Raw genomic sequence first — 26,246 nt, forward strand, 5'->3', positions numbered from 1 at the left:
ATGATCTTGTTTGTGATCTGTAATGTGAGATGGGCGTCGCCATGTTTGTTTGCGCTGCAGTTCAGAGAGTCCTGTCAGTCGCATTTACAGCACGTGAATTCATCAATTTCTCCCGAAATACAAGTAATAAGTGGCGGATGAACTGGGTGATGAATAGAGAGAACTTAATAGTTACTTACTCTATGTGTATCTGATATGAATAAAGCACATCTGCAAATTAAATTTGAATGGATTGTTATTGAATAATAGGGATGGCCCGATACCGATACTGGCATCGGGTATCGGGTCGATACTGTCCTCATATACTCGTACTCGTACTCATAAAAATGAGCCGATACCACGCACCGATACCACGTGCGTTTTGTGAAACGAAACTGGGCGCCGCGAGCCGCCGTTTTGTCTATGTGAACGCCATATGAACGTAAAATGTCGGCGGTTTGGGCTCATTTCAAGATAAGGGATGATGACAGCAGCAAGGCAGACTGTAAGTTATGTTCAGCTAAGGTGTCGAGAGGAGGAAAAGAAAGTACATTGTTTAACACCAGCAATCTAATTAAACATCTGAAGACGCATCATAGTGCTGAATACACACAGTTTAGTCAAGCTAAACAAGCAACTCAGCAGCCAACATAAACACAGGTTTTACAGAAGCGCGAGAAGATGTCTAGAGATAATCCACGGGCACTAAAAATAACAGAGGGAATTGCATACTTTATTGCACTTGATGATCAGCCATTGTCGGCTGTTGAAAATATACCGATTCGACATCTTCTTGGCATACTGGAGCCGCGATACGAAATTCCGAGTCGCCATCACATTACAACCGCTATGCTACCGAAAGTGTTTCATGATGTGAAAAAGCACGTCAGTGGCCTGTTGCGTGACGTTTCGACCGTCAGTTTTACAACAGATATTTGGTCAAGCAGTGTCTGCCCAATGTCTCTGCTCAGTTTAACTGTACAGTGGATTGATGACAACTTTACTCTTCGCCAAGCCACCTTACAAGCAAAGCCGTTTCGGGGTTCGCACACCAGCAAAGCCATAGCAGACGCGTTCGATGGGATGCTTCAGACCTGGTGCATTCCGAAAACCTCTGTCCACGTTGTGCTACGAGACAACGCTAAAAATATGATTAAGGGCATGAATGATGCTGGACTCCCCAGCCTACCTTGTGCCACTCACACTCTCCAGCTGGTGGTCCACGAAGGACTTTTGTCATAGAGAAATGTTGCTGATGCATTGGCTATCGGACGCAAAATCGTTGGCCATTTTAAACATTCTCCTCTAGCCTATTCCTGCCTCGAAGACATTCAGTTAGAGATCGGTCAGCCTGCAAAACGACTACAGCAGGACGTACAGACCCGCTGGAACAGTACATTTTACATGATCCAGTCCCTGATTGAGCAGAAACGGGCACTAGGAGTTTTTGTGTCCGAACATGAACTCCCTGATAATCTCACGGCTCACCAGTGGGCACTGCTCGAGAAGGTTGTAACTTTTCTGGGTCCGTTTGAGGAGTTAACACGAAAAGTTAGCTCTTCTGAAGCTATGGCAGCAGATGTGATTCCTGCTGTCACTGTATTGCAGCGATTTCTGTCTAGAGAGACCGACGATGACCATGGCATCAAAACTATGAAAGGGACTTTAGCTGCAGCTGTCAGGAGGCGATTTTCTGATGTGGAAGAACAACCCCTCTACAGCATCGCTACTCTACTCGACCCCAGGTAGGTGTGTGTGTGTGTGTGTGTGTGCGTGTTTGTTTCTGTGTGTGAGTGTGTGTCTGTCTGTGTGCGTGTGAGTGTCTGTGTGTGCGTGTGGGTCTGTATCTATGTGCGTTTGTGTGTGTGTATGTGTGTCTGTCTGTCTGTGTGTGTGTGTGTCTGTGTGTGTATCTGTGTCTGTGTGCGTGTGTGTGCTAGATAGCGAGTTAAAAGTTGCCAATGTCTTGCTGAAAAGTACATTTTAGTATTTCATTTTCATTAATAAATTATTTGATTAGGCTATGTTATTTTAATAAATACCTATTGTCAGATGCCTCATTTTTTTCTCCCTCTGTTATAGGTATAAAAATCTTTTTTTCTCTAACACCAACACTGCTGCAAATGCCAAGGAGATGCTGATTCGTGAGCTGTTGAGGTCGTCTAGAGAAGAGGAGAATCATGACCTGCACGAACCTCCTGTCAGAAAACCACGCAGGGACCATGCAAGCAGCAGCCTGGACAGTATATTTGATGAAATAGCAGATGAGCAAGCACCAGTCTCTCTAAACAGAGCTCAAGTAGGTTCTACTGCACAATTAGAGACATACCTAGGGGAGACCACAATTCCTAGAGAAAACAAACCACTACAATACTGGGCAGTTAACAAAGTGCGGTTCCCTACTCTGGCCAAAATGGCATCCAGATACCTCTCAGCACCATGCAGTAGTGTTGACAGTGAAAGGCTGTTCAGCTCAGTGTCACATATTGTGAATGACGACAGAAACAGAATCACAGCTGATCATGCAGAGATGATTTTGTTCATCAAAAAGAACCTGCCTCTCATTCTCCCAAAAAGTACCTAAGCTAGTTCAGATCACATTGCTGACTGAAATGTTTGTTTAATTGAAACAAGGGAGCTGTCACTGTGCCACATAGTTTAATTGTTGTTTAATTGAAATATGCAGTAGTTTAATTGAGACTTGCAATAGTTACATTGATGTTTTGTTTAATTGAAATATGTAAGTGTTTCATTGAGACTACACAACAGTTACATTGAAATTGAGTTAAATTGAAAGCTGGAGACGTTGTCAAACATTTCATTGATATATTGTTGAGTTGACAGTGTTGACTGTACAATACGTTTTATTTATATTTTGTCAGTTGTGAAGTGCCTGTATTGAGGCTTTTTGTTTACAAAGAAATATATATAATTTATTTTTTATTTGAAATTGCCTACATTTATTATTTTACTCATTATTTATTTTAGACTTGTTAAAACAAGCAGAGAAAATAAAAACAGTCTTCTAACCTGTGTTCTAAAATAGTCTTCTGTCTTCTTTTCTGGTAGCCTGTAATTACTTTCGCGGTAGAAATATCGGTATCGGTACTCGGTATCGGCAAGTACACAAATGTAAATACTCGTACTCGTATCGGTTTGGAAAAAAATGGTATCGGGCCATCCCTATTGAATAAACAATGATTGTCAGAAATACAATAACAAATGTAGATTCTACAGCGTGTAATACTTTAGTTTTATCCATCGCACCCAAAGATAAACTGCAGTGCTTTACAACTATAGGACAGGAAGAGCTAAATAAACTTATCACTGCATCTAAACCAACAACATGTTTATTAGATCCTGTACCCACTAAATTACTGAAAGAGTTGTTACCTGTAGCAGAAGAACCGCTTCTCAATATTATTAACTCGTCGTTATCTTTAGGTCACGTCCCAAAAGCATTCAAGCAGGCGGTTATTAAGCCTCTTATTAAGAAACCACAACTAGATCCTAGTGAACTGGTAAATTACAGACCCATTTCAAATCTTCCATTTATGTCTAAAATTTTAGAAAAAGTTGTGTCTGCTCAATTGTGCTCCTACCTGCAAAAAAAATGATCTCTATGAAGAATTTCAGTCGGGTTTCAGGCCCCATCATAGCACAGAAACTGCACTTTTTAAAATTACACATGACTTGCTTCTTGCGTCAGACCAAGGCTGCATCTCATTGCTAGTTTTACTTGATCTTAGTGCTGCGTTCGACACCATAGATCACGACGTACTCATAGATAGATTACAAAACTATACAGGTATCCAAGGGGAGGCTTTAAGATGGTTTAGATCCTACCTGTCCGATCGCTACCACTTTGTTTATTTAAATGGGGAGTCATCTCATTTATCACCACTAAAACACTGATTACAACAAACAACATACTTAGGTCCTCTGCTATTTTCAATATACATGTTGCCCCTTGGTAATATCATTAGAAAATACGGGATTAGTTTCCACTGTTATGCTGATGATACTCAACTATATATCTCAACGAGACCAGATGACACTCCTAAATTATCTAAGCTGACAGAGTGTGTTAAAAATGTAAAAGATTGGATGACCAATAATTTTCTCCTATTAAATTCAGATAAGACAGAGATATTACTTATTGGACCAAAAAACATTACACAGAATTTTGTAGATTACAATTTGCAATTAGACGGATGTACTGTTACTTCTTCTACTGTCAAAAATCTGGGTGTTATATTAGACAGCAACTTGTCTTTTGAAAATCATATTTCCCATGTTACAAAAACAGCATTCTTTCATCTTAGAAACATTGCCAAGCTACGAAACATGTTACCTGTTTCTGATGCAGATAAGCTAGTTCATGCATTCATGACCTCTAGACTGGACTATTGTAATGCACTGCTAGGTGGTTGTCCTGCATCTTCAATAAACAAGCTACAGGTAGTCCAAAATGCAGTGGCTAGAGAACTTACCAGGTCAAGACAATCAGATCATATTACCACAATTTTACAGTCTCTGCACTGGCTACCTATTAAGTTCCGTATCAGTTACAAAATATTATTACTTACTTATAAGGCCCTTAATGGTTTAGCTCCTGCGTACCTAACTAGTCTTCTACCATGCTACAATCCATCACGCTCCCTAAGGTCACAAAACTCAGGACTTTTGGTAGTACCTAGGATAGCAAAGTCCAATAAAGGAGGTCGAGCTTTTTCGCATTTGGCTCCCAAACTCTGGAATAGCCTCCCTGATAAAGTTCGGGGTTCAGACACACTTCCTCTGTGTATTTTTCAAACTTTAAATGTATTGTTTTACTAGTACTTATGTGTATTTAAATGTCTGAAATCTAAAATATGCATTATGTAGTTAATAACACTGCATAGTTGTGATAATATGACAAAAGCAGTTCACGTCTCTCTCTGGCTCAGTGACAGCCAACGCGCGAAAACACAGTTTGAATTTGACAGTTATGTGACGTCACTGAACGTTCTAAATCCCATATGTGGGACCATACTCCCAGGGGCATGGAAATAAGAACTACTGGGACAATTCGGAGGACTTTACTACTGGGAAATTCGGAAATAATTTTGATACCAGAGTTTCCGAGTTGGGCAGGTCATAAATTTAAACATGGTGGAGGGGACACGGTGGAGGGGTCAGTGCTGTTCTCACAACAACTACATCACTTTGTCTTGTCGCTAAAGTAGTGTATTTATAGGCTACATATGAACGATCATTTAAAGCATATTGTATGTTTTATAAGCAGTGAAATAAGCATGTATTTTGGACAACTAATTCCAGAGAATCCTGAACATGCGTTATAGCATGGTGAATGTTTATATGATTGTCAACCAATGGGATGCTACATTTTATTCTTTCCAACATTAAAGCACTTGAATACGACAAGCTCATAATCACGACTTCATAAGTGGGAAATAGCACGTGAAGGCAGCATTATAAACACGAGATACGCGTATCCAATTGCAGAGTCGCAGTCCTGATTAATTGAGAAGCGGGACATGTTTAAAAAGCTGCAAAGCGCAATGGTCAAAAATGTCCATCTAGCGCATATTTACATAAAAAAAGCAGCAGAGCTTTGTAAATAGCTCCGAGTAATCATGTCATCTTCATAACAACGATATGATTGCCAGAACAAATTTACTGGGATTTTTGAAAAGGTCCTGTTTACACACAATCTCTTAATGGTAACTTACTGGTAATTTACCAGTACTGTATGTGTGAAAGGGGCTAAACTCTTCCTCTGTATATGCTGTGAATTTGAATTGCTTAACGTTCATCTGGAAAAACAGTGTGCATTATCCCACTAGATTTGTAACGCAAGTCATTTATAAACCTTTGCCAACACAGGAGAACACATCAACTTATTTCTAAATATGCCATTTATTGTTCATCATGATTGAAAAATAAAAGTTGCTGAGTTTGTATGTGGCCAAATAAAAAAAATGTAATGGATTTAAACATCATTTAATCATGCTATAAATTGAAACATCATCAGACCGTTGGCACCCTCTGCAGGTATTTGTTATAATTAGGGCTGGGCAAGTTAACTTGTTATCGCCGACAATTATTTTATCGTGCATTAACGGAGTGCACCATTTTGATAACTTTGTGATTTATTATTTTGAGTCGTTTGGGACACGGTAACACACGGCCCTCTCTCACAATGTATTGCTTTCCAGATCTATCACTCTTGCTGCTCAGAAATGTTCATGCAATCATGCATGGGGGTCAAAGTTGCTCAGGCACAGTTAAGATTGCCTAGTGTGAGTACACCCTTATTCTCCTGCATTCCGAACACACCCGCACTCGCCCAACAAGTGTTGTCCCACGCCACACTCTCGATGGTCCTGCGATCCAAGACTCTACTCAGAAGGTGCCTGTTATAATGTGTGGCGAGCCAGCTAACGAGGGATTAGCGTCGCGGGGAGTGCATGGTGATCACAGACACCTGATCCCCATTAGTAGAACAGCTTTTAAGCAGAGGAAAAGAAGAGGAAGTTGAGCTTCGACCTCAGAACTGAACTAATGCTGTGTTCTGGCTCTCTTTCAGATTCTGGTGTCTTAGGCTCAGCATGTCACGCTGCACACACGGACACTTTTGCTGCACGACCAGGACTCCTGCACCAGAGCACGCCAGCACTGCACTACACAGTATAGTCATCCAATGTTCAATAAACCACCCCTCAGGGGTCTCTATTGCATAACTGTCATGCGTGTGATCACTCTCCCGCTACAAATGTTATAATGTTTGGCTTTGGACTCTGAGCATAACTTGTTTCTCTATAACAAACTATAAAATATTTTCTATAAAATTGTTAATGCCCTGGCAGTGGCAGATAGCTTGTTTTATATTTAATTTGATTACATTAATGTTATGAGTTGAGAATTACAAGAACTATTTTAACTGCTACTAGGTAAAAGGAATACTGCTGTAAAAAAAAACACCTTATTTGTTTGAAGTGTTTGCAAACCAAATGCTATTGCACTTTTGTTCATATAGCAGTACTTTTAAATGACAAAAGTGCTCAATACACTACTTTTGAATGCATTATTGAATTTTGTGCATAGTGATTAATTGTGATTAATCACAGACAATCATGTGATTACTCGTGATTAATAATTTTAATCATTGCCCAGCACTAGTTATAATAAATAATGTACTTGAGTTGATTATGTTCATGTTATGCATAGGCATATTACATTATGTATTTTAACAGGGTTGTTCAATAAAACCATGCAATTACTTGATTTTGATATTTTATTTGAGCCAATTATTAGTGCCAATTATTAGTGCCTCATTGTTAGTTTATATAAAATAGTCATAAAGCCTGGTTTTCACTTAGATCTATTTGTGTTACTAAAAAATATCAGATTTTTCAATTGTCAAAATAATCAGTAGATTACCTGATTACCAAAATAATCATTAGTCCTATATTTGTTAAAATATTTCAAAATACAACTGCACTGTTTTACTTTTTTAATTAAAAACATTTTGTCATCGAAAATTTCTTAAAAAATAGTATTAAAATATTTTCTTGCTCTAGTGAACCAAGTATCTATATTTTGTCTCATCTTATGAGCTGTGTATTGTCATACCCCTAGTGTCGATAAGCAATGATATAGCTCATAATTTTTTAAGTGTATGATATAGCTTTCTTTCTTCAGTTCAACCATATATTCATGAAAAAAATCAGTTTGAATAAGGAAAGCAATTACTTTGCCAAAGTATCCTTTCAAATGTTAAAGTTGCCAGTCATTGCATGCTTTTTTTAGAATTAAAATAGAAAGTGCTAGAGTTGGAGGGTCAAAAAAAATGGAAGAGATGTGTTTTTAGCTGATTCTAAAAATGGGAGGGATGGTAAATTTGACATTGTTCTCTCTTCTGACTGTTATCAGTCTCTGAATTTTTTATTTTTTTTGATTGAAAGTTGTGAAAACACTGTTGTGGAGTTTTTCTTTTGCTATTTGAGCAAATAGGAATGCAAAAAATATATTTGTGGTACTCTCCCATTCACTGCTCTCGAAGTTAACCCAACTATGGCGACTTCCGCTGCTTTGAAACCCGGAAATAGGTCCACTGACCCTTGGCAAACAGCTTGATTGACAGGCGATCTGACCAATCATAACGCCGAATCTGACATTTTGTCCGACAAACAAATCAGACAGAAGAGTAGATTAATGTTGGTGGACTTAAACTTAAAAAAAACTGTGTCCTGATATCTTTCCGCGGTTGAAATAAAATATGTTCTGAATTTCATGTATGTTTATTACATGCTTTAAAGAAGAAAAGACGATCAGTTAACATTTTGATTGATCTAGTAAGGCAAAACAGTGATCTGTCACAACACATTAAAGAGTCACAAAACATAATTTATTGTTTGAATTTCCTAAGAAAATGACATTTTAAAGCTGAGACCTTAGCTGTGTCCCAAATGACGCACTATAAACTATGTACTTATGCAATATGTACTCAACCAAATAGCGTATGAATTATATGATGTTATTTTGTAATTAATAATTATTCTATTTAAAGCGCATTTTTTCTTTTTGGAATTTTCAGTAAACACACTATTTGCACTATTTGTACTAAAAAATGTTATAGAATAGTGCACAAGTACGCGATTTGGGATGCACCTTTTGTTTCATATAAGAAGTAACCTGCTCTGTCTTGTCTGTCGCTGTGTTGTCAGTTTCATCTTTGCTCCGTGATGTATTTTTCACAGCGTGAGAACACGATGTGTAGTGTGAGAGCAGCATTGTTTGTCGGACATGGCAACAGTAACTAAGGAGGGCAGGGTTTTGTGAAGGGTCAGTTGAGCTAATATATTAATAAAATCATCTTTACATTGCTGGTAGGTTATCATTTGTAGTTCACACACCCTAACACAGATCACACACAAAGAAACTTATCAGAGCTGACCCACAATTTTATCAATGAAACAGCTGAACCACCAAAGAGATACACTATCTTTCGTTGCAAGGAGTTTGTAACATCATTGTTATTTGAATCAATTAAAGCCACAGATCAACTGTTAAAAATAGAAACAAGGCAAAAACTGAGGTAATTCATACAGTCTCTCTCTCTCTCTCTCTTCCAGTGTGTGGAGCGGCATGAGCGTGGTGGAGAGTGGTGTGAGTGAAGCTTTTTCTTTTTTTCTGTACTTTTTCTCTCTTTGCTTGTTGTCCACTTGTTATTGGTTTTTGTTAGTTTATTTTGAGGGCCGTGTGCTATCCGTCCCTTACAAAAAAAATCACTGCAGTTTTTAAAAAGTAATACTGGAGTTTTTATTACTTGTAGAAAAATTCAGTTTTTGGACACGAAAAAAACTGCATTATTGCCGTTTTACTGCAATACATCTAAAGTACTATTGAAATACAACTGCAGTAGAGCTGTAGTATTACTAACAAACAACTGCAACAGAACCGCAGTATTACTGCAATACAGCTGAAGTAGTACTACGATTATACTGCAAAAAATCTGCAGTAGTACTGCCATATATAATACATCTGAAGTACAATTCAATACAACCGAAATGCAATACTAATAAAATGCTGTACAGTAACACTGAAATGCAACCAGAATATTCAGAATAACAAGTTTTATTTGCACACATCTGCAATATAATGAATTAAGGTACAAAACAACAGTGAATGCCTCAAACAGCAATGCAACAATAAATTATTTTACTTTTCTTTAAACTTAAAATAACAGGCTGAGAGTAACACTAATTGTACTCAGTGTTTATTTACAAATCATGCACATTTCTTCCCTCAGTATTCAGGCAGGTTTCATTTTTTGAAGAGCTTATCCTCATCGTTCCGCTGGGGTCTTATGACTGCCTTTATCTCAGATGTGGAAACACTATTTTGGATATAGTCTGGAAAAACAAACAAACAAAAACTATCAGAAATACTCAAGTTTCATTTACACTTTCCAGTACAGGTATATTTAGTATGTATATAAAATAAATCTTGAATTGTGATGTCACCAAGTGTTAGTGAGGTATTCTAGCAGGGCTAGTTCATCAAGGGTTTTAGCCAGTAAACAGGATGGTGTATCGATCAGGACACAGGAATGAAGACGAGGAGATGTAATTTCTTCAATTAACTGTATTGAGATCCAGCAGTATTCATCAGAACATTCCAATATCCAGCATTGTCATTATAGTCTGATAAGAAACAAATAAATCACAATTAGGTACTGATTACTATGCAACGTAAATAATAAATCCACACAAATAATACAAATCAGGATCATCAGACATAAATATATCAATAAACATTGCTATGTCCCTTTAAACATAATTTTCAATTACATAATGACGATATTACTTCCTTCACATAATAGCTTCACCTCCTATATCACTGACCAGTTTATCTAAAACTATATTAAAAAAGGGGTTTACAAAAGGAGAAATGGCGACATCCTCTGGCCAGAAAGGCTACTGCACAACAGTGTCTGCAAGTGGTCTCCTGAGCACGATATTAACTCTTCTTAATTCAATGTTATAAACGTTACTACGTAATTTAAACATCAGGAAGCTCACATCAGTTAAATTAGTATTTCCTACAGTATTTTACAGCATAAACATTGTTCTATAGCTATACATCTCACTCATCCCGCTGGGCATGTTAATGCATTGTAATTCTACAGTATAGAAACACAAACACAACGACGTGACCACTTACTTTTAGTCATGAACTCAACACATAAATATTGGAAGCTGGATCGTTCAGAACAGATTAAGGAAACTACACAACACAGGTACGTAGGCTGAACTATGCTGCTGAACTTGAACACTTTCCCGAACTCACTATAACCAACACACTAGCTACACACTTCCTCCCCGTAACCACCGAAGAAGAGTCTTAAAGCGGCATGCACCCAGAAACGTCAGAGCCTTTTATACACCAAGTGTTTGTGAAAAGTATTCATACTTCTCCCAGTTTATTTCTTATGGCATATTGGTCAGCATTAAGAATGACTACGTTTACATAGACATCAGTAATCTAATTATTTACCTTATTCTAAATAAGACAATATTATGATTAAGGTGTTTACATGAGTTGCTTTAAGAATACTCCTTTCATGTTTCTGTTTTACATGTTAAAGGCTTGTTCATAGTTTGATTAATGACACACGCCATTATGTCCCCTAATGCATGAGGTGGAGGAAAAGAACCACCCGACACCCAACTGGTTGCCTCCATTGAAGTCGATTAAAATTGTGTAATGCACACCTGTTAAAGCTAGGTTAAAATGTTAAGTTAAAGCTGCCCTTAAAAAGATAAGCTTAACCAAAAATGAAAATTCTGTCATTAATTAGTCACTCTTGTGTGGTTTCACACCCATAAGACCTTCATTCCCATTGGAACACAAACAAAGATATTTTTAAAGAAATCAGAGAGCTTTCTGACCCTGCACACAGCAATGCAACTTACACATTCAAGTTCCAGAATGGTAGGAAAGACATCGTTAAAGTAATTAATGTAACTCCAGTTGTTTTAACTCAATTTTATGAAGAGACATGAGTGTTTGTGTCTTAAAAAAAAAAAAAAATTACCACTTATTTACAAAAATATTGATCTGTATTGTGCATTCACGAGCGCATCACAACGCATGAGTGTTGTGTTCATGCAACAGAAGACAAAACTGAGGATGATCCACTGGAGTCACATGATTACTTTCACAATGTCTTTCCTACTGTTCTGGAACTTAAATGTTGCGTTGCTTCCTATGGAGGGGTCAGAAAGTTCTTTGATTTCATCAAAAATATCTTCATTTGTGTTTTGAAGATGAACAAAGGTATAATGAGTTTGGAACGACATGAGGGTGAGTAATTAATGACAGAATTAAAATTTTTGGGTGAACTAACCCTTTAATGTTTGTGGAGTACAATTTGACTGGAAGTGTAGAACTAAGTTCATTTTCATTAGTTTGTTTGGTTACAGATCATTAGATCTAGCGTTCTGACTGTACATGTGTGCTACAGTAAAAGCCGCACATTAACTTAGAATCATGATTGAACTGATTGTAATTATCTATACACTCACTGTTTTTAATGCACACCTTCCAGTCAATCAGAGAGTCCACAAAAAAAAAAAAACCCTGTTGAGAGCTGATGTTAGGTCTTGAGATTGATTGCTGATAAAACTAGATTTCATTACCTTTCCACTCCCTCAGCTCTCTCTCTCTGTTTTCATACTGAATTGGCACTAATATTATAAATCTTCTTTTAACTTTTTGATTTCATTTAACTCCTCAATCTCTTCATTTCTGAAGATCTCTTACATGGCTGAGGAGACAGAGGACTTGGTACACTTGATTTCTCCAGCACTCCCACAGCTCTTAGTTCCTGAAATACAACAGCAGTTATATGTATTCTAAACTATAAAGATAGTAGTTAATAAAATATCAAATAAATAAAGTAGATAACTGCTCACCATTATTTGAGTGCTTGTTTCACCACAGCCATCATCTTCTGTTGAATTATATTTTTGGTCTTCTTTTTTTAGTTGTTACCAGTGCATTTTCCTGAAAATAGCAATCACACACAAAAAAAGTGTCATTGTTCAGTTGAAATCAGTGTTGTCTCATCTAGCAAAACAGTGGTGTCATCAACTAGCTCAGTTCAGTCCTCATCCAATAGTGTCAGTGGAGTCAGATCAATAATATTGCTGAATGTTATGTGTTCACAAATAAGTAAGCCAAAAGTCGACAGTGGCAAGGAACACAAACACCATCAGGTGACAGAATGAAAAAAAAGTATATAAAAAATTTTTTTTGGGAGAAAGTATGTTTAGTTTAGGGATCAGTTCCCCTCTGGCTAACAACCCATACGGAAAGGTAATATATTCACATATATGTGAAGCACTGTTAAATATATTGAAATATATTTTTAAAATATATTTTAAAAATACATATGTTGCGTGTGTGTGTTACATTATATTCATGCATCAAATAACTTTTAATCAATGTGTTTTTGCAGTGCAGCAATGCATTTTGTTTCTACACTATGTTTACCATTTTTAAAGCTATTATTATATTATATTATATTATATTATATAGATCCTATATTCTTATTCTATTTAGGCCTACTATCAACATTCGACGCGCATTTAAACTGTGGAGGGAGTTACCATGGAAACGGGGCGGCAACTCAGCTGACAAGTAGCAAATCTCTCCGTCTCTCACTGTTGTTTTTACTGCTTTCAGGTAAGTTTAGTCCCTAAAATTAATACATACAACTTTTCCTGACACTTTCTTACATGTAATTGACACGCTTCTGTTGAATATTTACTTTACAGAAATGGTTCAGTGTCATGGGAATAAGTCCGTTAGCATCACAACCGTGAGCTAACAGGCTAACTATAAGAGGTAAGCTAGCTATAGATTTGAGCTCTTATTTATGAAAGTTTGGGATTTTAATCACATATTATGTGTAGATTAGTTTTTTTTTTATAGCTTTGTAAATGTTTTGCTGGGAATTTGTTAATGGATGAATTAAAAAAAGCTAATTAATTTAACCGTTCTGTATAATATGGTATCATCCTGTATTTAACGCTTTAAAGAAGCATTATGAAAGCTGTATTGAACGCAGTTTGTCCCGTATTTAAGGCATATGCCGTATGACCACCTAGACCATACGAATACCAAACTCTAAGCTGAGAATCTATTTTTCTTTTTTGACAGGTGTTTGATTTGTGAGCATATTAGTTCGAGGGAGGCTTTAAGACTAAGCGGAATCCTCTGCGGCTGCTCGCTCCCGCTTCACAGCGAGCTGGACTCGCGCTAACCGAGTTAGGTTTTTTTAACGTCCGCGTTTCGACTTCAGCTAACGTTAATCAGTTTGGGAGAATGCAAACAACGTGATTCCAACATCCAGCCATGCAAGAAAACGTGCATTTTACCTGAGGGAAGACAGAATCAATAAGGAAAGTCGTCTTTCTTTAATGTAAGTAATGTTGTTAAATACCTAGATGAAACTATTTATATTTAAATAACTTACAGCGTAACGTTACTCTTAACCTTGAATATCAAATATTTTTTGAGTCCTGTATGTCTTACAAGGCCATCCTGTTTAACACTGCACTGAGGACACTACAACCAGAGAGGTACAACATAATTCAAAATGAGACACAGATGATAATAAAAAAAGTGCTTTGAAATGAAAATTAATACTGGTAAGACAGAACCAAGTACTGTGACTGTGCCTCACTTCAAAGTGAAACAGTCTGTAATGGTCATCTGACGTGCCAGATCGATGGTGAAGGTGGGAATTATAAGTACGATTTTCTAAACTTTAAATGTAGTAAAGTGTTTGTTCAAGTAGACTTTGTTGCTTGTGGAAACCTCACACACGACTGAAAAGTGCTTTAAACTTAAAATCTTATTTGAACTCTTGAAAACTGTTCACCAAAGACTAAATTTCAGTCCAGCAGAATTTTCTGCACACTTCACCACCAAGATCAAAATGAGCATTGTGAATGTAAAAGCTTCACATTACATTTATAAACACCATTGTTAATATTTGAATTATATTGAATTATATTATGCCTTGATAGTGGACAATAACGGATTTTTTGACCAAACATATTTAGGGTTCAGATCGCGCTATACGTGGAGAATAATGCACACTTTTTAAAAAAAAAAATGTGCATTTATCAGTTTTTGCAAATGAACTTTTCACACTTGCCATACTCCAACAAGGTGAACGCACTGACCAAACAAAACAAAATTGGTGGCAGTGTGAAATGACCATAATGCTGTTTGTTAGGTGTGAGATTCATTAAACTTGGTTTGCTATAATACATCTATTCAGAAGTGCACCAGTGTGAATCATAATTTCCCCCCACATTTGCTGTATATCCATAAAGTCATATCTATTGCCGCGTTTCCACCAAAATTACCTGGAACAATTGTACCAGGAACTTTTTTTTGGCAGGAACTATTTTCCCCCACAGACCTGTTGCTTTCAGAGTTTCCACCGCGGTCTAAAGTACCGTGAAGATTAGGCAAATAGTCTGGTGACGTAAGCCTGCGTGTGTTTCTCAATACAGAGTACGCAAATTTTGGACTTGCATCCTCGGTAGTTCAGACCTTGCGAGTTCGACTCGGGAGTGTGATCTCCCGCGGATGAAACGACGCAAGTCCGGTAATTCTGCAAACAACAGCGTACTTAACATCAGTCAGCTCGCCTTGGCTACTGCAATTTTCCTCACTGTATATTTACAATAAGACGAAATAGGCTATGATATCAAATATCACTGCCTCCATTCGTTTTCATTTAAACATAACAATAGCCGCAGAAATGTACTTCGTTCAGGGAAATGTGTATATATACAGCCTACAATACAATGAAATGAAATATTATATCAATTTCCTTTTTATTTTCATTTTAAAGGGTTAGTTCAGCCAAAAATGTTGTCATTAATGACTCACCCTCATGTCGTTCCAAACCCGTAAGACCTCCGTTCATCTTCGGAACACAGTTTAAGATATTTAAGATTTAGTCTGAGAGCTTTCTGTCCCTCCATTGAAAATGTATGTACGGTATACTGTCCACGTCCAGAAAGGTAATAAAAACATCTTCAAAGTAGTCCATGTGACATCAGAGGGTCCGTTAGAATTTGTTGAAGCATCGAAAATACATTTTGGTCCAAAAATAACAAAAACTACGACTGTTAGAGTTTAGAGTTGTCTAATAGAGAGGGTGAAGGAAGAACATCCAAACCCTGCCCCTGGTTCCTTCAAGAATTTTTATGGATTTATATAATGGTGTTTTTTCGTAAAGTAAAGACAGTGGCAAAATTAACATGACACTACTTTGATGTTTTGTTCTACAAATTAAACCACACACACACACACACTCCAAAAACACCAATTTTGATACAATTTGCATTTGCAAGAAAAAAAAAAAAATCAAAGTATTGTCATGTTAATTTTGCCACTGCCTTTACTTTACGAAAAAACACCATTATATAAATCCATAAAATCTTGAAGAAATCAGGGGCAGGGTTTGGATGTTCTTCTTTCACCCTCTCTATTAGACAACTCTAAAATTGTATTTTATTTATTTTTTTAACACAGACTTTATTTAATTAATTAAAAAAAAAAACCTTCTCTTCAAGAATTACCTTTCAGGTTTTAGCATCATCCTTTAGTATTCATAATAGCAATTTCAGTAAAGTTGCTGGTTTGATTTATGTTTTAACTGCAGTTTATGTGCATTCTGTTCTTATGTCAATGTCAATAAAATTCTTATTTTTCTATAGTAGGTGTTATGTCATCTGAATATACTGCTCATTTTTGCAAGTGAATTTATACTGTCACAGTTTTTAAGTTGCATTGTCTGGGGATTTGTACATCTTTTCAGTCTCCACTTTATGTTCAGTATTTGAATGTTTAAAATTCATATATATATATATATATATATATATATATATATATATATATATATATATATATATATATATATATATATATATATATATTTACATGTACTCAAATGTAATATGTTAACAAATATTAGAAATTAATACATAGACATATGTTGCAAATTAATATATTTACATAGTCTGATATCTTAATGTATTTACATATATGGGAAATAAATATATGTAAATATTTACAATATAAAATATATTTACATATATATAAATGTAATATATTTACATGTACTGAAATTTAATATGTTAACAAATATTAGAAATTAATATATAGACATATATTCCAAATGAATATATTTACATAGTCTGATATCTAAATGTATTTACATATATGGGAAATAAATATATGTAAATATTTACAATAAAAATATATTTACATATGTTTAATATATGTGGAAAATATTAAAAAGCGGCCAAAATCAAATATTTAAATATGTTTTATAAAATATATGTAAAATATATTTTAAAATATATTACAAAAATATATTTTCTTCTATTTAAATTTAAGATATTTCAATATATAAAAATGTATTTATTTTAAATATATTTTGATCTATGTGACTTCTGTATGGGAAATGAACATCGTGTGATTATGATTCAAGCTGCATCACAGTTTAGTGTGAAACATACAGGACTGTAGGCCTACAAGTAGCTGGAGTTATTAATCTTATTTAAATACTATCTAAAATCAGGTTTACATTTGTGGCAAACTAGAATGTGAGTGACCTTTAATGCATTTCCAGAAATAAAGCCTCACCAACATCTGTCGAGTGCCTTTTCACTGTCTCTCTTCTTCTCTCTCCTAATGCTTCCTCTGTTGCAAAGAGGGCTACACTGTACGCTGAACACTTTTCAATGGGTTGACCCTCTCCTAGAAACAAATAAACAGTATATTCAGTGCAATTTTGTTCATTCAATTATTATAAATGATGTGGTGATGCCATTGGAATGAGAATTTAACTGAGCTGGACAATGACATGATTAATTTTTACAGATCTGCTTATAACTAAATTGCTGAGCATAATTAAATGCATCTTGGTTATGTCACTAATTGGATTGAGATGTTGTTTTATTAGATTTTATAATATAATTATAATTTGTTTTACTATAGTAAAAGTGTAGTAAAAACAGCATTAAACCAGTTGTTTTGTCTTTCTATCAGACTTGAGTTCTGTGCTATAGTAAGCATCTCACGCACTGACCCACATGCACTACAGATCAGTAGGGAAGCGGCGTTTCCTCTAATTTTCCTCTCATCTCAGCAGGCTGAATAAGATATCCATGAAGTCTTTTTACATCTCTCTAAAATAATAACTAAATATATATGAGGACATTAGACATTATACTCACCACTAAACTGGATTACTCGACAAAGTCAACACTCCAACTCGCTTGATGAACTTCTCTTCCGGAAACTGTTTCTTTTCTTTTCTCACACTTGTGAACGGTCTTGGGGTGTAATGTTTTTATGTCTTTGTGCTTTAATTGTGATAGTTCACATATTAATGATGTTGTCAAACCAAAACGTAGGCTATTTTATACTTTTATATCCATCCTGCAGTAGACACTACGGAAAAGACGCTGATTTATCGTTATCAGTAATCAGTAGGGCTGGGAATCGATTCCATAAAGAATCGATTCCTCGATTCCGAGGTGTTGGGAATCGAGAGTCGATTCCAATGGTTTGAATCGATTCCATCAAGGGGAATCGACTCCTCATTCAGAGTCTTTTTCAGTTCAACAAAGCTTGTCTATGGAAGTCTCTCAAACGGAAGGCTCCGATAAAGGCTGCACACATTTAAATTCACGAAAATAAACAGAAAGAAAACGAGCCGGAACTGATCATTTGAATTTGAGGATGTAGCCTTTCGTTTCAGAAGCACAATTCACCAAAAGTCATAATTACAAGAGTTGTGAGATAAAAGATTATTTTCAATTTTATATTTTAAAAAACGATTCAGAGGTTATTTTAATTGAGCGCTGCATGACAGAATAGGTCTTGATCTTATAACCATCTAAAATACTATTTTTTTAAAACATTTCTATCAGCCAATGATAATTATAAAAGAACATGTCACGAGCATAGATCAGTGGCCGAGAGCGCATCTGATTAACTGATAAACCATGAGCTTTATAAGTTATTAATGTTCTGGTTGTTTTGTTTCAGTGTACAGTTTGTTAATATTGTGCAAAGTATACAGTCAAAGTAAACTTCATCATTCAGCTGAACTGTGCACATTTATTTTAGACACTTCATGTCTTAATTAATTCATGCGATAAACGCATGTCCCTGCTGAGCTGGGCTATGACTAATTTCTACGACCTATCCTGCAGTCATCATGGTGAGATTAGGTTCCTTCAATCTAAAAAAACAAGAATTGGAAAAGAATCGAAAACAACAGTGAGGAATCGATGGACAGTGAGGACCAGGAATTGAAATTGGAATCGATTCCAAAAATTGTGGAATCGAACAGCCCTAGTAATCAGCTGCTCGCGAGACTCGTTGTCAGGACAACGACCGTTGGCGCAAAGGAAGATCTCACATGCGGGCTATTAATCTATGCGGGTGAAATATTCCATAGGCAATTTTTTTTTGTACAAAAATATTTTATACGAATATTTTACAGGAATTCTACATTACAAAAAAAAAAAAAAAAAAATAATAAAAAAAAAAAAAAAACACTTGCCAATACTGTAACCACAGCACTTGCTACTTATCGCACGATACAGCAAACTGCAGTACAGGGCCTATACATGAAGACTTTAATGGCAATGTAAAAGAACCTATTTGCCGTTAAACTGAAATTACTGAACCTAATCATAGGATTGGTTGTGATAAAAAATTTTGTGGGCCGTTCTGTAGAAGTTGAGGCTGAGTCAGTTTCATCTCAGACTGAGCAAGTTGAATCAAATTCTAATGTTTTACCTACAATTACTGGTTTAAGTTTTCCGGACACTTTGGTTTCTCCTTTAGAAGGTAAAAAGGAAGGTACAAATGGTGAAAAGAGTCACACTAGTGTAATGGATGAAGAAGCACAGTTAACATCAGCGCAAGAGCAGCTCTGTTTTAAGACTCCTCAAAAAAGAAAGATGAAAAGCAAGTATTTAAATGCTAAAATGAGTAAGACAGTTGAACTACAAAATGAGACAATGCAAGATACAGAAAGTGACAATGACTCATCTGAAAGCAGTTTGAGTTTTTCGTAAGGTGAACCTACTGCTCGCAGTTATGGTCTCGAGGACATAAAATTGTTCTTCAGGTCAGCAAAATATAAAAGAGGTCTAAGAGTGCAAGAATATTTTCCTGACTTGAAGCAATTTGTTGATAAAGCCAAAAATTTGATGGCTAGTGATTCATTTACCAGCAAAGATGTGTACAGGTTGAAGAAAATTGTGAGGAAAGTAAACCGCACACTAAATAATGATGCTTTATAATACGAAGAAAAAGAGCATTTTTTTCATTTTGTGTGGTAAATTTTTTTCTTTTTTTTTTTGTTATGAAGTACATATTGCTTCCATGAATGTCAATGGTACAAATAACAAAAAAAAAAGAGAGCACAGATTTTTGAAGAAATGAAGCAGAAGAACATAGACATAGCATTTTTACAAGAAACTCATAGCAGTATGGATAACGTTGTTGACTTGGATGAAAGAGTTTAATGGATTATCTGTTTTAAGTCATTATTCAAACTAGGGGGTGACCCCAAATAGTCGAAGATTCAATGCTTCGATAGAAGGAGCCTGATTCGACTACCAATCTCACAAGTGAATATTCGCAGGGTGTTATTATCAATGCCATTTTGGCTATATGGGGGTGCTCAAATGTCTGATTTCAATATTAAAGCCTTTTTTTGCTACATCACAAAAATCAATAACCAATCACTTTAAGGGATCCTATCATTAGCATATCATTAACTGTGCTGTAAAGCAGGGGCTGTAGTGAGAAGGCAGCCAGGTTAATCCGGTATATTTTCTGTAGATGTTTCGCTAGCTGTTGATATTTTTCACTGGTTTCACAATGGCATGTGCTGTTAGCGCTTATTTATTTGTATTTAGAACTGCTAACTGAATAATAACCTGCGGCAACAGTGTAAAAGTAGCCCGAAGTCAGACCGGCCTCTCCCGCATTGGCATCCACTCTTCACTCGTATTTGCTTGTGGGTGCGAACTGGAATCACAAACTTGGATACATTCAAGTCTTCAAGGCATTTTGAGGACACAACATCGTCGAGTAAGCAATTGTAACGAATGTTAAAGTATCCACTGTAGTTGTCCGTTAGTACAAAGATAGTTTTATCAGTCATTATCCGTGGATCAGGAGGCCTTGGCTGTTGTGACTGAGTGGAGGCGGGGCTAATTTGCATATTTATAGATCCACGTTTGAGGCAAGGGTGTAGTTACATTTTAAGCTATTTTAAGGCATGAGAAAATTATTTTCATAGGAAAAAAAAACATTTAAATATGTCATTTTGATGATCAAAGATGAGTTTTAAGTGACAATATTTTTGACTACAATGTTTGCAACATAAATGATCATTCTGAATATGTTTGTTTTATCCCTTTATGAAAGCTGTAGGAAGATGGCTGCCATTTTTGTTGTATTTTTACTGTCCGCTCCTGTTTTGTGGCCAGTTAGGGAGTTAAAGTATACTGTTTTCTTGTTAATTTATTTTGTCTGAGTAGTTTAGATAAGATTTTACTCCTCAGACCAGTGCTCTTTAAATCCTTTATATCAGGGGTCGGCAACCTATGGCACGCATGTCAACAGTGCCACGCAGAGGGATAATCACTGGCACGGGAGCAATAGGGAAAGCTGCTGATGTACATTTTGAGGTAATAACTTCTCATAGTCACAGCCTGTTAGGAGCTATAAATACTATTAAAGTGTGAGAATTAACTTGCGCTAATCTACGGATGTGCGCGCGACCGCTGCACATACTAGGCGCTTCAGATCAAAGCGTCTGCCAAATGCATAAATAAGTAAATAAATCCCAAAAACTCCTCTCGCTTGACATACTTGAGTTTGTTCAGTGAGCAGTTTGGATCCTCCAGTTTTTTAGAAAGTAGTTTGACTCCTGAATCTCCTGGGTGATTGTAGCTCAGATCCAGTTCTTTCAGGAGTGAGGGGTTTGAAGTCAGAGCTGAAGACACATAATGACAGCCTTTCTCTGTCACCATACAGCCAGACAACCTACAAAAATATACAACAACAGTCCCCATCACATGAGTTTGTTTGTTGTTCCTTCTTATATTGAACTGGTTGTTCAATAAAAACAACTGGTCACAAAAAAGATCATTTTGTACTCCTTTAGCATTATCAAGAAGAAACAAAAATTTCCCCAATCATTGGACATTATATAGCTTGCATTTAAAAGTAAAGCATTGGATCTCTCAAACAAACAATATTGGCACATTACTGCTCCTGAAATCTTTTGTCAACAAAGTAGTGAAAAAGAATACAAAGATAAGATTTAAAAACAAAACTTCTAAACCCGGTTTCACAGATGGGGCTTAGACTAAGCCAGGATTAGATCATAGTACAATTAAGACATTTAAGCAATTTCTATAAATGTGCTTAGAAAAAACATTACTGGTGTGTCTTGAGAATTTTGAGACAAAACAAAGGCACTGATATATTTTAAGATCAGTCAGTGCAAGTTTCTTTCAGCTGATACAGCTTAGACTTACATTTTAGTCTAGGACTAGGCTTTAAGCCTTGTCTGTGAAACTGGGGCCCAAAATTCTAATCTAATCTGCTGCTACCCCATCCATATGAGAGATTTGTCAAAATGACAATTATTTACTTTTTTCAGTTTCAGAGATTTTTCATAAATGATTAATTTATATTTTTCTTAGTTTATTGAACAGTTAGGCTTAATGATGAATTAAACATTCAGCACAAATCTACTTTACAGACAATGTAGGCATGCTGAGCCTAAGCACAGAGCAGAGTTTTTGCAAAAAACAAAAAGGAACCAGACCTGAGACAAGAGATAGAAAATGAAAGGCCATCAGGAAAGATGCAGGCAAAGACTGAGAGCAGAAATAACATTACATTTTATTTATAAAGCACCTTTTTAACACCAAAAGTGCATACAATACAATCAATGCAGTGTAATAAAACTACAACTATACAAGTAAAAAGAAAAAAAAATGTTAGTACACCTAGTTAGTACAAAACACATTAGTACAACTTAAAACAATACATAAAATGAACCAAATGCATTGCAACAAGAATAAAAATAATAATAATTTATTTAAATAGCTTAAAGTAGAGGTATACAATAGTTTTTAATCCAGGGGCAGGCTGCTGTTATGGTGGTGCAGAGTATGCCAGGCATCTAGGCCCACCAGGTCACTAGGGGCCCAAATCAACACTTAAGAGTTATTTAATTATTTATTGATTTATTATTTTTTTATCTTGTAAACATGAAACATTTGAAATATTAATACCGTATTCAAATAAAATGTCTAAAACCAAGAGAAGAGCCTGATTACAAAGTCTTACCACGATAAGCCTTTAAAAACACTTAAACATAAATTAAACGGTTACACTTTATTTTAAGGTGTCCTTGTTACAGTGTAATTATACATGAAAAAAACATTAAAAAACACTTCAACATAAATTAAACTGTTACATTTATTAGCTTATAGCCCGTTAGCATCGTCAGCGTGGTTGCCGCTAAACCCGCGTGCATTGCTAATACTCTATTCAAACACATTACCATTGCTTTACTCACTGTTACTTGCTTTAATGGCGGATGTATGTCTACCTTTGAGTGCAGGTGACGACAAGTTTGAGCTGCATTTGGTGGAGGCCATGGAGAAGCAGATTCGGGTCCTGGAGCAGAGGCAGGCCCAGCTTAGAGAGCGGAGAGCCGCCCGCGCTGGAAACCTCCTGGGCTGACGCTCACAAGTCCGGGGTAAGTATACAGTGCGCTGCTAACAGTCCGACCACCTCTACTCCGTGTGTTTCTCTGCACAGGCCCGGTGCACCCAGGATGCGATCTTCCCAGATGTCCTTCACTCCGGCGCCGGGACACCATGGACCCTGGGTGCATCAGGCCCCAGGCGACGACCTCTCCCCCTCCGTTCTTCGAGATCTCCACATGGAACCGCTTCGCTCCCCTCCGTGAGACGGAATGCGACGCTGTGATCGTCGGAGACTCCATCATCCGACACGTCCGTGCTACGTTAGCCGAAGGTAAAGTGCACACTTACTGTTTCCCTGGTGCTCGTGTTCTTGATGTTTCTGCACAGATACCCGCGATCTTGAAGGCCGACGAGAGCCCCAGAGCGGTCGTGCTTCACGCCGGGGTTAACGACACCACGCAGCGGCAGACGGAGACGCTGAAGAGGGACTTCAGGAGCCTGATCGAGACGGTTCGCAGCACGACGCCCGCGGCGACGATCATCGTGTCAGGACCACTGCCCACGTATCGACGAGGACATGAAAGGTTCAGTAGACTTTTTGCTTTAAATGAATGGTTATTGTCATGGTGTATAAAGCACTTGCGCTGTCCAATCTATTAAGACTGTGTCTGTTCCCCGAATAGTGAGGTCTAAATATAAATTTAATGTAGGATCTAGAAAATTTTTTATTGTGATTAAACCAGAAAAATGTAAAATAAATGAACCAAAACAATTTTTAAAGTTTGGGCTCATAAACATTAGATCACTCACACCCAAAACAGTTATTGTAAAAGAAATGATCACAGATAATAGTTTTGATGTACTCTGCTTGACTGAAACCTGGCTAAAACCAAATGATTATATTGGTCTAAATGAGTCTACTCCACCAAACTACTGTTATAAGCACGAGCCCCGTCAGACTGGTCATGGGGGAGGTGTTGCAACAATATATAGTGATATTCTCAATGTTACCCAGAAAACAGGATACAGGTTTAACTCATTCGAAATACTTCTGCTTAATGTTACACTGTCAGATATGCAAAAGAAATCTATCATATCTCTTTCTCTGGCTACTGTGTATAGACCACCAGGGCCGTATACAGAATTCCTAAAAGAATTTGGAGATTTCCTCTAAGACCTGTTGGTTACTGTTGATAAAGCGCTAATTTTCGGAGATTTTAACATTCACATTGATAATACAAATGATGCATTAGGACTTGTGTTTACTGACTTAATAAACTGTTTTGGAGTAAAGCAAAATATCACCGGGCCCACTCATCGTTTTAATCATACGCTAGATTTAATTATATCGCATGGAATCGATCTTACTGACATAGATATCGTACCTCAAAGTGATGATGTTACTGACCATTTCCTTGTATTGTGCATTCTGCGTATTGATGATATTAACTATATGGCTTTGCGTTATCGTCCTGCCAGAACTATTGTTCCAGCCACCAAAGACAGATTCGCAAATAACCTGCCTGATTTATCTCAACTGCTTTGTGTACCCATAAATACACATGAACTAGACAAAATGACTGGCAACATGGGCACTATCTTCTCTAATACATTAGAGGCTGTTGCCCCCATCAAACTGAAAAAGGTTAGAGAAAAACGTACTGTGCCATGGTACAACAGTAATACCCACTCTCTCAAGAAAGAAACTCGTATTCTTGAGCGCAAATGGAGAAAAACTAACTTGGAAGTTTTTAGAATTGCATGGAAAAACAGTATGTCCAGCTATAGACAGGCTCTAAAAACTGCCAGGGCCGAGCATATCCACAAACTCATAAAAAATAACCAAAACAATCCAAGGTTTTTATTTAGCACAGTGGCTAGATTAACAAATAACCAGACGCCACCTGATCTAAATATTCCCTCACAGTTAAATAGTAATGACTTTATGAATTTCTTCACTGATAAAATAGATAACATCAGAAATACAATAGCAAATGTAGATTCTACAGCATCTAATACTTCAGTTTTATCCATCGCACCCAAAGACAAACTGCAGTGCTTTACAACTATAGGACAGGAAGAGCTAAATAAACTTATCACTGCATCTAAACCAACAACATGTTTATTAGATCCTGTACCCACTAAATTACTGAAAAAGTTGTTACCTGTAGCAGAAAAACCGCTTCTCAATATTATTAACTCGTCGTTATCTTTAGGTCACATCCCAAAACCATTCAAGCTGGCGGTTATTAAGCCTCTTATTAAGAAACCACAACTAGATCCTAGTGAACTGGCAAATTACAGACCCATTTCAAATCTTCCATTTATGTCAAAAATTTTAGAAAAAGTTGTGTCTGCTCAATTGCGCTCCTTCCTGCAAAAAAATGATCTCTATGAAGAATTTCAGTTGGGTTTCAGGCCCCATCATAGCACAGAAACTGCACTTGTTAAAATTACAAATGACTTGCTTCTTGCGTCAGACCAAGGCTGCATCTCATTGCTAGTTTTACTTGATCTTAGTGCTGCGTTCGTCACCATAGATCACAACATGCTCATAGATCGATTACAAAACTATACAGGTATTCAAGGGCAGGCTTTAAGATGGTTTAGATCCTACGTGTCTGATCGCTACCACTTTGTTTATTTAAATGGGGAGTCATCTCATTTATCACCAGTAAAATATGGAGTGCCACAAGGATCTGTCCTAGGTCCTATTTTCAATATACATGTTGCCCCTTGGTAATATTATTAGAAAATACGGGATTAGTTTCCATTGTTATGCTGATGATACTCAACTATATATCTCAACAAAACCAGATGAAACTTCTAAGTTATCTAAGCTAACAGAGTGTGTTAAAAATGTAAAAGATTGGATGACCAATAATTTTCTCCTATTAAATTCAA

At 36.5% G+C, this 26,246-nt stretch overlaps 1 protein-coding gene and 1 long non-coding RNA gene across 2 annotated transcripts; one reads left to right on the plus strand and one right to left on the minus strand.

The window, feature by feature from the left end:
* Window positions 1-1,383: 1,383 nt before the first annotated feature.
* Window positions 1,384-2,563, plus strand: LOC109045467 (zinc finger BED domain-containing protein 4-like). The gene is made up of 2 exons (XM_042723012.1): window positions 1,384-1,724; window positions 2,062-2,563. Exons 1-2 carry the CDS (start codon window positions 1,384-1,386, stop codon window positions 2,561-2,563), a joined length of 843 nt encoding a protein of 280 aa, XP_042578946.1.
* A 7,175-nt stretch (window positions 2,564-9,738) lies between these two features.
* Window positions 9,739-17,481, minus strand: LOC122137211. Its single transcript, XR_006154696.1, has 4 exons — window positions 17,227-17,481; window positions 12,465-12,555; window positions 12,189-12,376; window positions 9,739-9,899 (listed from the first exon to the last, which is right to left on the minus strand). It is a non-coding gene; the product is annotated as an uncharacterized LOC122137211 (long non-coding RNA).
* Window positions 17,482-26,246: the final 8,765 nt, after the last annotated feature.

Source organism: Cyprinus carpio, chromosome B4, assembly GCF_018340385.1.
Source record: "Cyprinus carpio isolate SPL01 chromosome B4, ASM1834038v1, whole genome shotgun sequence".
Taxonomy (NCBI): domain Eukaryota; kingdom Metazoa; phylum Chordata; class Actinopteri; order Cypriniformes; family Cyprinidae; genus Cyprinus; species Cyprinus carpio.

Coding starts and splice junctions, on each gene's coding strand:
- LOC109045467 (XM_042723012.1), top strand. CDS start 1,384: ATGATCCAGTCCCTGATTGAGCAGAAACGGGCACTAGGAGTTTTTGTG. Junction 1,725..2,061: donor GCTACTCTACTCGACCCCAG/GTAGGTGTGTGT, acceptor CCTCTGTTATAG/GTATAAAAATCTTTTTTTCT.